This window comes from Euprymna scolopes, chromosome 29 (genome assembly GCF_053919585.1).
Source record: "Euprymna scolopes isolate OS-2025 chromosome 29, ASM5391958v1, whole genome shotgun sequence".
NCBI classification, from domain to species: Eukaryota; Metazoa; Mollusca; class Cephalopoda; order Sepiida; family Sepiolidae; genus Euprymna; species Euprymna scolopes.
The window spans coordinates 49,807,585-49,819,468 of record NC_136510.1 but is presented as its reverse complement, the minus strand read 5'-3'; the positions used below and the strand labels follow the sequence as shown (position 1 = coordinate 49,819,468).

Genomic DNA, 11,884 nt, shown 5'->3' with positions numbered 1-11,884 from the left:
AATTATTAATTGACAAGCACAACTGATCTTTTGATCAATATCTTCCTAAGAATATATTTTGATAAGTGATGTTACTTTTGGAAGAATTATTAAAAAATAAAAAAAAATTTTTTAAATAATCAATTTTCACATTCTTATATAAAAAAAAAAAAAAAAAAAAAAATGGTCCTAAAATGCAAGAATGTGAAACCAAAACAAAATGTTTTTTTAGAATTCTTTCAAAAACAGTACTTTTTTTCTAATTCATCATATGATATCCTGATGAAGGTTGCATTGACTGAAACATTGGTTATAGAAGGCAATAAGTAACTTTTCAATTTGAATATTTTATTTTTTCTATCTTTAATAAGTATAAACTGTCAGATGTTTCACCTAGTAAATTTTTCTTTCCCTCTCTCTCTCTCTCTATATATATATGAGACAGAAAGAGAGAGAATTGAGGATAGAGAGGAAAATAGAGAGGAAAGAGAGAGAACGAAAAAGGAAGAGAGAGAAAGGGTGAGAGCAAGAGAGAGATAGTGGATTTAAGCCACAATAATGCATGTAAATATGTATTAAAAACAACAGATATTTCCTCCCTTCACTTTTATCATTCCTTTTACAAGTTAATATATAGTCATTCTTGTCTCTCAAATAAAAGCGTATTCAATACGTAGAAATCATCCAAAATTCATATTGATAGATCCGCAGGCAGTAGCGAGTGCTGAAAAACTTTTGCAAAGATTATTGACTCCTAACTTCAATTCCTCATGTGTAAATGGATGCAAGTTTTAAATCCATCTCCTTCAATATCAAGAACCAAAAGTTTATGAAAGTTAACTAATGAAAGTTAACTTTGTTAGAGATGGTTAATTCCTAGAAATGATCGAGGCAAATTGAAAACTCAAACTTTGATCCGGAAACAAGAAAGATTATATGTCAACTTTAAAAATATATTAAAATAAAAGTAAACTGACAGAAGATATCCATTGTTTTTAACAAAATATAAATATATATAAGCAGATAATATCAACAATGGGTGGAAAATTGAAGACCAGATAAGGCAAAAAGTGAAATAAATGGTATTCAAAATGCTGTTTTTTTTTGTTTTTTTTCAATGCAAGTGAAAAAAATGTTCACAAGAATATGGTAGATTGATTCAGAATGGAAACTTCAAAAGAATTTAAATATTTTAAATTCAAAAATAATTATGATTTAACATATTTCGCAAAATTTATGGTCCCAAAGCATTCAAAGAATAAAAGATATTTTCTGGCATATAACTGTAGGTTATAATGAATTCATATAAATAGTAACAAAAGAGAGTTGTAGGATTTTCAAAAGAAAGTATTCATCAGATTGTTGTTGTTGTTGTTGTTTCTTTTTGGTAGTGGTGGGGGTAGGCATGGTTTGGGAGTCAAAGAATTCTTAGCACTAAGCAAAAAGTGTCTCAGCTGTTTCTCACGCTAATACTAACCAGGTTTTGCACATTGTATTGTCACAAAAAAAGATTGTCAAATGCTAAAATAGAATTGGTTTGATTTGAGAATTTGATGATGCTTATTCCCACTTCTTTTGTTGGAACCAATTTAAGTCAAATATGCCAAGATTCAATTGGCAACCGAACTATAAATAAAAATATTAGTCAATGGCCTCTTACAGAATTATGTTGATCAGGATGTTGAATATTTTTTTTTTTTTTTAGAGGGAGTCAAAAATATGTCAGCGGTAAATTGAGGAACAAACAGGTGATTCTAAGGATCAGTAATACATCAGGAAACATCCTGAATCACACTAAGTATGGAATAAGAAATGAAGTCATACAAGCTAAACAACTTCAGAACATGAGAAATGAGAGAACAAATCCGGTGTGGTCCACAATCCCCATTGCTGACCTCTGACATTTACTTCCTCTTTACCCAGCCTCAAACTGAAAAAGTTTAGTTATCAAATCATTGAATATATACAAAAGAATTTTACTTCCTAAACATTTCAGAACAACTTATAAGTAAAGACAATTTTTTTCATAAAATTGAGGTGTGTGTTGGTTCTCGGTATCTAATGCTTTGGAATACAACCTTAACTGAAAATGGAGACACTTTCTTTCATTTTTGTGTACACTTTTCTCTAAGATCCTTGTATGTCTCTAGTTTTTATTGAGGTACATGGGCAATATTTTCTTCAAATGGAAACGTTAATTTAATAATGTAAATTATCAAGATTTATCTATAGCAACTTCTCAAAAGTGCTTTTCAGATATGAATTCTGAAAATGGATCAAAGACAGCAAGCTTTGTACATCTAAATGGCTTGATATCTTTTTACATAGAGATCTATAACAATAAAAAATTGGTGTATCTGAACACTTTATTGTAGTTTCATGGTTTATTTATTCTTTAGAAGTGATTTAATATATTCATGAAAGATGTGATATATTTGAAAAAAAAAAAATCTAACTTTGAAAAATAAATAAAAACGTTTTTGTTTTCAAAAGTAAATGACAACAAATGTATATTGCACATGATGTGATATATATATATATATATATATATATATATTCTTCAGAATATATATATATATATTCTTCAGAATAATTTTATTTAACAATCAGTTGGTATGGAAACCTGTGATTATAAGATTTATAAAATATTACTGGCAGTAATATTCTATAAGTATTATCCCATCTAAATAAGAATTGCTCGATATGCAAGATAGAGCAAAAAAAATTAATTGTAGTGATTCAATGAATTACAAAAAACCCTTTTTGAAATTAAGTGTTTGAGTTTCATATCAAAGATTTTTATTATTCAAAGCAAGACAAAGAATACTTTAGAAATTTAACTCAAAGAAACTCAAACACTTCATTTCAAAAAGGGTTTTTTGTAATTTATTGAATCACTACAATATATATATATATATATATATATATAAAATAATGTCATACACGCAACATATTTTTAGCAAAAGAAAAGAATAACAATCTGACATAGTGCCATTTATTTAAAAAATAAAGGTTTTTTTCAGAAGTTTTTTTTTGCCAATTTTAATTAAAATGTATAACATTATTCAAGAATATATTCAAACACTACAGAAGAATGGATTAAACATAAAACTGATGAAAAATGTTATGCCATAATATATAGATAAATCATAAAAACATATTTTAAATATGCTTAATTCCAAAAAGAATAATTTCCAATCAAATACTGAATGGTTTAATAAACATTGAATAGCTGTCAAGATGATAATGTTTCAATATATTTCTGAATAAAAAACCTGACTTAAAAAACAAACAATTTTGTTCTTTATAAGGTAAATGGCACAACAAATTTATAATGTGCATGATATATATAATTATTACGTGTATCCAAACAAAATATTATAATGTATCAATTTTCGGTATTTACTTCTAATAATCATCAATATGTGAGTAGAGCTAGATAGAAAGTTATGAAAATATATAGCAATTAAATTTTAGCCTGACAATTTTCTACAGGAAAGACATGTGGAAGATTCTCTATCTCTCATATATATATATATATATATATATATATATATATATATATATATATGCTCTCCTTCTTGAGTTGCGCTCTTTGATAAGTGAAATTGCTAACTGCCACTGCCTTATGCACTGCTCTTTTTATAAACAAATGAAGCTCTCAGACAAATTATTGATGCCAGATGATAGCTAAGTGGTTAGAAGTACAACACTGTTGGCTAGATGGTAGAGTTTCGATTCTGGCTTGAGATACTTGCTTGTCTAGCCACACTAAAAGGTGAATATAGGTGATATAATGAAACAGTCTGTCTGTGGATTACTATATATATATATATATATATATATATATATATAGTGACAATGCAAAAATATCGATGGCTGATAATGTATAGTGGTAGTTAAGATAAAAAAATATATATAATCATGTCACATGCAATACATTTTTAGCAAAGGAAACCGAATAACAGCCTATGATGTTGTATCATTTATTAAAAAAAATTTTTTTCAGAAGTCATATTCATCCGTCAATGTGAATTTTTATTTAAATCTATAATACTGTTTGAGAATATATTAAACATTCATAGTGAATCTATTCTTTAGTAATCTATAATAAAGTGTTTAGATGAAAGGATTTATTATAACTTATTGTTTATTTAAAAATAAATATTATATATATATATATAACTATTTTTAAGTAGTACAAATGTTTTTAATTACTTCTATGTATTGATTCATAATAAAAGTTAAACAAAAATACATTCTGTAAATTAATATTTTTTTAAACACATCAGAATAATTTTAAATGTTTAATCAAACATTAAATGGATTAAATTATCTGGAATAGTTCTTAGATGAAAATAACTATTCAGGAATTTTGTATTGAGTTTTAAATAACAGAGTTAAATTTCATTTAACTCTAATAAGATATTGAAAACTTTATATATATATATATATATATATATATATATATATATATATATATAACTTCTAAACATTGACTGGATGTGTAACAATGTTCTATAATATATTTTGAGGCAAAACCTCTTTATCAAATGATGGGTGTTTCTAATCTTTTGAAACTGTAATATCTACAATACAAAGCAATATTACCAGCATGCAAGTCCATATTAAGTTCAAGAGATTTGAAACACCCATATTTGATAAAGACATCTAACCTCAAAATATATCATGAAACATTGCTATGCACATTAAATCACTGTATAATCACTTTGATTTTGACCTTCAACAACAGCATATTATCACTTTTTGTATTGTGATAGCTTTCTTTGACCCCTCTATATACATATAAGCATTAAATTGGGTGGGGTGGGGGGGCATATATTTAATGCATGGTGTGTGTGAGGGAGGGAGGGGGAGGGCTCGCTCTAGATGTTGTGTTATCTGTTTTATGCATAAGATCCTTTTTATCATATGTTATCTTATTTGTCTATGTTTCAGCACGAGATATAAAAAAAAAAATAAATAATCGATGATTTGGTCCAAAAGATTCAATCCATCTGCTATGATTATGAAACAGGGAAGTTTAACTTTTCGCATGTACTGATCATTGCGATGTCGTGTTTGAGATAAAGTGGAATTTTGTCAAAAGGTTTTGGGTCCAGATCTATGATTGCCAATGAGTGCTTGTAATAATGACCATAACTGTCCATCAAGAAAGGCTCTGATAAATTCTCGGGCCTGAAAAATAAAAAATAGATAGACAATATCATTAGTGTTGGGACGATTAAGCGGGAATCAGAAAAAATTGGAAGATTTGGGGGTATCAGAATCAGTATCGGAAAAAGTGATTCCTATTTTCCGATGCCAAAATGATTCTTTTAATTGTCCTTTTTATTTGATTTTGTTTAAAGTAAAACCTTCCATTGCTGGTAATAATGATAAAATAATAAATATTTATTGTTATTGAAATACAAGTAAAACTAAAATCGATAGATCATCCTCCACAAATTTATTTTGACGTTAAGGAAAATATCTGCATATTTAACATGTGTTTTTATGAAAATCAGGGAAAATAACAACTTTATAGTTAAATAATTAGAGATTTATAAAGAATCGGAATTGGGAATTTAGTACAAAACTGGTAATTGTATCGGAATCAGGAAAAATATTGGAATTGTCCCATCACTAAATATCATGCAATATTTCTGAGGCAAACTAATATTATTTACAGAGCAATGGAATTACTGATGGGTTGAGAGATGGTAATCAATTTGTATGCAAGAAGTGTAAGACAATGGAGATGGATGAAACTCAGATGAGGAGAGTAAAGTATATTTGGATGATGATGCTGTTAAGGTTGCTTAGAATTTTTGTTATCTTAATGCTCTAGCGTAGTCACAAAAGTTATAAAATGGGTTAGTACGAGGGGCGTGCAATAAGTAATGCCCCTGACCCAATTCCAGTTGTCTGATCTAGCTGAAATTTTGCATGTGCAATGATTTATATCTCCACGGGTTATGTGGCAAATTACAGCTCTGAACTAATTGTGGTTTCTGTTTTACAGGTGTTTGAACTGAATCAGGTGTGAAATGGAGCCTGTTGAATGTCGAGCAGTGATCCGGTTTTTGTATTTGAAAGGATGCACACCACAGGAGGCTTTTGATGAAATGAAAGAAACTTATGGTGATAATGAGCCATCATATGACCTTGTAAAATGCTGGCATTGTGAATTCAAACATGGCTGGAAGTCTGTGGAAACAGCTCCCAGACCTGGTCACCCCCCCCCACTTCTGCATCTGTCCGTCAAGTTGAGGCTGCCATTTTGGAAGATCGGCGCATTACTATTCACCAAATAGCCCAAGATGTCAAGATTAGTACAGGGTCTGTGGAAACTATCATTCATAACCATTTGTATATGCATAAGGTGTCTGCCAGATGAATTCCCAGGTTGCTCACACCATTCCAGAAGCGAGAACGTGTTGAGTGCTCGAGGATGAATTTGGAGATGTGCCAAGAAGAGGAGTCAAAGTTTTTCAAAAGACGCATTACACAGGATGAAATCTGGGTCCATCACTATGATTCAGAGACCAAAACTCAGTCAATGCAGTGCAAGCACTTGGACTCACCACCTCCAAAGAAGGCAAGGATGCAGCCCTCTGCTGGCAAGGTCATGCTCACAGTCTTCTGGGACCAGGATGGAGTAGTGATGACAGATCTCCTGGCAAAAGGTACCACAATTATAGGAGCCTATTATGCTTCACCTTTGAGGAAATTAAGGGAAGTTATCAAGAGGCGGGGCAAGATCAGCAAAGGTACCCTCCTCCTGCAGGACAATGTTCCGGTCCACAATTCGCATGTCACCAGATCAGAAACACGGGCGTGTGGTTATGAAATCCTCCCCCATGCTCCCTACTCTCCTGACCTTGCACCTTCTGACTTTCACCTCTTCCCAGCCATGAAGTTGTTTTTGAAAGGAAAGCGTTTCCCAGATGATGCAGCTTTGATTTCTGAAGTCACGTCGTGATTGGAGGACCAACCTGGGGTGTTCTACAAAAATGGTCCCCAGAGCTGCGTCAAACGATGGGAGAAATGCATAACTCTGGGTGGTTCCTATGTAGAGAAAGACTAATAACTGTGCCAAATTTCGTTGCTCTACTGCTATGGGAAGTGGGTCAGGGGCATTACTTATTGCATGCCCCTCGTACATGTAGAAGTGTTGAGGAAGCAAGATTAGTTTACCGGGGAAGACCAAAGAAAACATAGAAGGAAATGCTAAGGATGGACTTGAGAGATTGGTCATTTTGTTTTATGGCATATCAACCCTTTTTGGGTTATTTAACGCTGAATCTGATTACTTTTGTAAAAGTTTTTATGCTTCAAGTTCTTCATATCTTTAAATATTTATTCATCACATTTGGTTTGGTTGTTTTTGTTTTGATTGAGTTTTGCAAAAGGAAAAGAAAAAAAACAACATTAATGTTTGATGTCAGGAAGCTAGTATCTTCAAACTGGCCTGATCTGGTAGCACCAGATGGACTTGAGTATAAGAGGGATAAATAAAAAACCTAGCTAGAAAGAGGTTAGTTCGGAAGTGCATTTCTAAGTCGTTAAGTACATGCCAGCATGTAAAATAGACATTAAAACTGAATGTGATGATGATTGTTGGACATAGGAATAAATTAAATGAGGACAACAGTTAAAAAACAAAAGGTATTACTACAAAATCAAGACCATCCTAAGAAATATAACATTCAGGGTCTTTTTTTGGAAGTAATATTTTTTAGTCAGTAAGCAGATATTATTTTAGCTGCTAACATTTATATCATATCGTACAAAGAAAATTTCACTGTGAAAGGGAATTTAAAGCCATCAAATTTATTTCAGCCGAGATTCTACATTATATCAGAACTTACATTTTGTGAGAAATTGGAATCAAAGGGATGAGGAATGACATCATATAACACGACACTGATAAAAACAGTTTGAAGATTAAGGAAAATCCATGAATGCAGTAGACAACCTACATAAACAGGTAATGCTAGTTAATCATAGTTAGATTAAAAATAAAATATAGAAGCAAAATAATACAAATCTAGAAAAGCAGAAACTGACAAAAATCTCATACCCACACACATGATGACAGTTTCTGGGATCAATAGGAAGGTTATTCTTGGTGGCATGCACTTTGATGATTGTGTAGGTGCCATGCAGAGGCTTCTGGTAGAGTACTACTAATTTTTTGAGGTTGATTGTTAAGACAAAGGTTTTACTGTATCGGCAAAGTAGGTGATGATTGCCTGCAAAGCAAGTTTACTGTATACCAAGTGAACGCAATCGCCTGCAAAGAGCAGCTCAAGGATCAACTTCTCTTAGGTCTTGGTATGAGCCAGAAGTCTGCGAAGGTTAAAGATGTTTCCATAATCTTCAGCATGATGCTCAGGAGGATCTCACAGAAAGGATGCATTTGCAGTTTCAAACTAATGGGAGCATCTTCAAACAAACACATATACAACACCCTCATATACAGACATACAAAAATCTCATACACACCACACACACACACACATATATATATATATATATATATACACACACAACAAGCTCACACAAACACACATGTATATATACAATCTCATACACACACACACACACATATACAACAATCTCACACACACACACACACACATACAATAATCTCATATACATACACACATATACAACAATCTCATATACACACACACATATACAACAATCTCATATACATACACACATACATATATACAGCAATCTCATATATACACATATACAAAAAGAAATGGTAAAACTAGATGTGATTGATATCATACAAAATGACCATGAAGGGTCAATGAGGATGAAAAGACAAAAGGGATAATGATGTCCAAACCAAGGAGTACCGAAATTGTTGTCACCAGAATTATTGTCACTCAAATTCCAGAGAAAGCCAGTGATTGTTATCAGCAAGAAATAAATAGTAAACGTCTGTTGTGATAACGTAAATTGATTTGTAATGGTTATCAGAAGAGGTAGTGAAGGCTGAAAATCTTAGGAAATTTGCTGTGTTTTGGCTTAGCATCTTCTATTGTTAATTTTATTATTTTAAAGTAAATTCTTGTTACAACATAACAATTCTCTGTGACACACTAGTGTTACAACCCCCTCTTCCTCCACTTCGGATCAAGTGAAATATAAAGTAAACTTTCATGTAACAATGTCTATCAATACTTACCGTTCGTCTAGTTTCTGTAGAGCCAGAATTATCGAACAGTCTTTTACAGTCTGGGCAACAAGAAATTGTTTGACCTGAAGAAAAAAAAATTGTTTAAATAAGTTGATTTTTCTGGCACACACTGTTTACTGTTTGTGTATTTTGATAATTAAATCTACAAATTATCACAAGCATTGGTTATTATTCAGACTCTGCTCCACTGAAAAAAAAAAAAGTGGTTATGGTGATAAACGTATTGTCATAGAGACACAAACAATGCTGAATGCTCAGGTCACATAAATTCAACAGTGTCCTGGAAACAAGTAGTTGATGAATTTAAAAGGCTCGAGATACCAGAGGAGAGTGCATCCACCGTTTTGCATGAACATTTGTTTGTGAAAAAAAAACGTGTTCAAAGTGGATGTCAAAATGACAATGCATTAACGATTCAGTATTGTTTTCAACAAAACAAAAAGGTTTTGTGTCAATATGTGACAATGGATAAAACATGAATCCAGCTCTTTGCTCCTCCAAGTGAAAGCTTTTAAACCAATCAAAGACACAAACATTAGCAGGCAAGGTTTTGGCCTTCATATTATGAGATACACAAAATATTTTGTTCATAGATAACTTTAAGATGAAGAACCATTAATGGCCAATATCATATAGCATCAGCAAACCACAAAGTGTTGCCCAGTCGTAAAATATGCTTAAATATATTTTAATTCATGCAGATTTTGTTTTTATTTTTATAGAGACAATTGTCTATTGGTTATCATATTGAACCTAATATATACTAGTGATTTAAAAAAAAATGACTTTGGTGCAATCAGCTAGAATCAAAACCAAAACATTTAGCACTCAAGCCTTGGTAGTTACTCTTTTAGCTATTGTCAGACGGATAAGAAATAGTTTTAAATGAATGAACTTTAACACACATATGTATTTGTTTTGTGCATGTGTACAGAAGTACTTTAAGTTGACTTAGGTCTGCCAAGTTCCAATTTATTTTTAATTTTGACCTTTTAGTAGTCATTTTTACTGGCTATATATATATATATATATATATATATATATATATATATATGATGATTGCAACGTCTTGTCAGACGAGTGCCACTCCCCCAGACATTTAAAATCCATGAGCCCAAATGCCCGAGGGAGTATCTATACAAATATGATGTTACAGAGTCTTAGCTTTGTACGACAGCTAAGTCTCTCTCTCGGTTCAAAATGTTGAGATCCAGCAACAAGCAAGAGCAAGATAGCCAGCAACAAATTAAACTGCAGACCAGCTTAATGCGGATAATGGTCTTCCACTTTATGGTTTTTTAAATCAGAGATTTGCTTCTCCTAGAAAGGTTGCCTTCACCACGGCTTACGGGAGCCCTCTCCACCCCAATACACATATACACACACACAAATATACACGGTGCTAGTTGGCCGTTGACCCAGAAAAAGAGTTCATTTGCCCTTTGGAAGGTCTTGTTTTTAATCCTTCAGGGAGACTAGCCGCCCTCCTCACCAAACAAGTCTGGTGGGGGAACCAGTTTAGTCGCCGGTGACCCGACCATGAGGCAGGTAGTACTGGGTTACATGGTACCAGTAGCACATGACATGACCTGACATACAATATATTTTTTAATTTTTCAGTTTAGTGGAGAAAAAAAGATCTGCTCGACTTATAAACAACCGTACACAATAAATGCAATCATTTGACCCACTTCACACCACTCTGCAACCTTGCATCTTGGAGTAGATGCACTTTGAAGAAATGGTGACAGATAGACAGACAATGAATTTATATATATATATATATATATATATATATATATATATTATTTGTGCATTTGAAGGAAGAAATAAAAAACAAAATAAAAACGGCTACAAATGAAGAAAAAGTGCTCTTTCACCAAGACAATGCACCATGTCATAAGTCAATCATAGTAAAATTATATGTCACTTTGAGTTCTTTCCACTCCCAACCTATTCTCCAGATCTGGTAAGCGGCAAGTAGTGGTTGTTTGCAAACCTCAAAAGAATGATTCAGAGAAAGAGATTTGGCTCCAATAAAGAAATGATATAAAAAACTGGGGTGAATTTTGAGGCCAAAAACAAATCATTCTAGAAAAAAGAGATTAAACTTTTGGAGAAATATTGGAATCAATGGATTACCACAGAAGGAGACTATGTTGAGGAATAAAGTTTACTTTACAGATCTAAGATAAATGTAAAAGAAAGGTAGATGCCAGCATACCTTGATCATAGCATAAAGTATATCATCTTTATTTGCTGATTCGATATTATTGTTATTGGACACAACACACCAGGCATCACCTCTGTAAGGACCATCCATACAAAATTTTTGCCTGCAATACAGAAAAAATAAATTATAAAAATAAAGATTTTTCAACATTCAGTTTCAGGTCAAAAAATACATTTCCTTTTTTTTTTTCTAAATTTTAGATATATTCATCTGGGCAATTTTTGATGAGGACAATATCAATTTTATAGGTGTTTGTTTTGCCGTACTTTTAACCGGACATACATACATATATACATAGATACAGACAACTGCTTTTTAAATTAAAAATTCAAATAAATAATCAGAAGTTTACAATCCAGGTCTCAAACAAAGCTCTTCACACCTTTGAAACCAAAAGATCCATGTTTGGTGAAGTTTTATGAATGGTCTCCCATTATTTATTTTTCAGTTTA

At 32.0% G+C, this 11,884-nt stretch overlaps 1 protein-coding gene across 3 annotated transcripts in view; it reads right to left on the bottom strand.

The window, feature by feature from the left end:
• Positions 1–4,797: 4,797 nt before the first annotated feature.
• Positions 4,798–11,884, bottom strand: part of LOC145252647 (inositol-pentakisphosphate 2-kinase-like) — a 152,276-nt gene continuing 145,189 nt past the window's right edge. For 2 of the 3 annotated variants that reach the window (XM_080112389.1, XM_080112388.1), the window contains 3 exons: positions 11,424–11,535; positions 9,188–9,261; positions 4,803–5,178 (listed from right to left, as the gene is read on the bottom strand). In XM_080112389.1, the coding sequence (XP_079968515.1) occupies positions 5,007–5,178; positions 9,188–9,261; positions 11,424–11,535 (358 nt within the window). In that variant the 3' untranslated portion in view covers positions 4,803–5,006. Of the gene's footprint in view, positions 5,179–9,187; positions 9,262–11,423; positions 11,536–11,884 lie in introns of all 3 variants that reach the window. The other variant, XM_080112385.1, reaches the window with a different exon arrangement.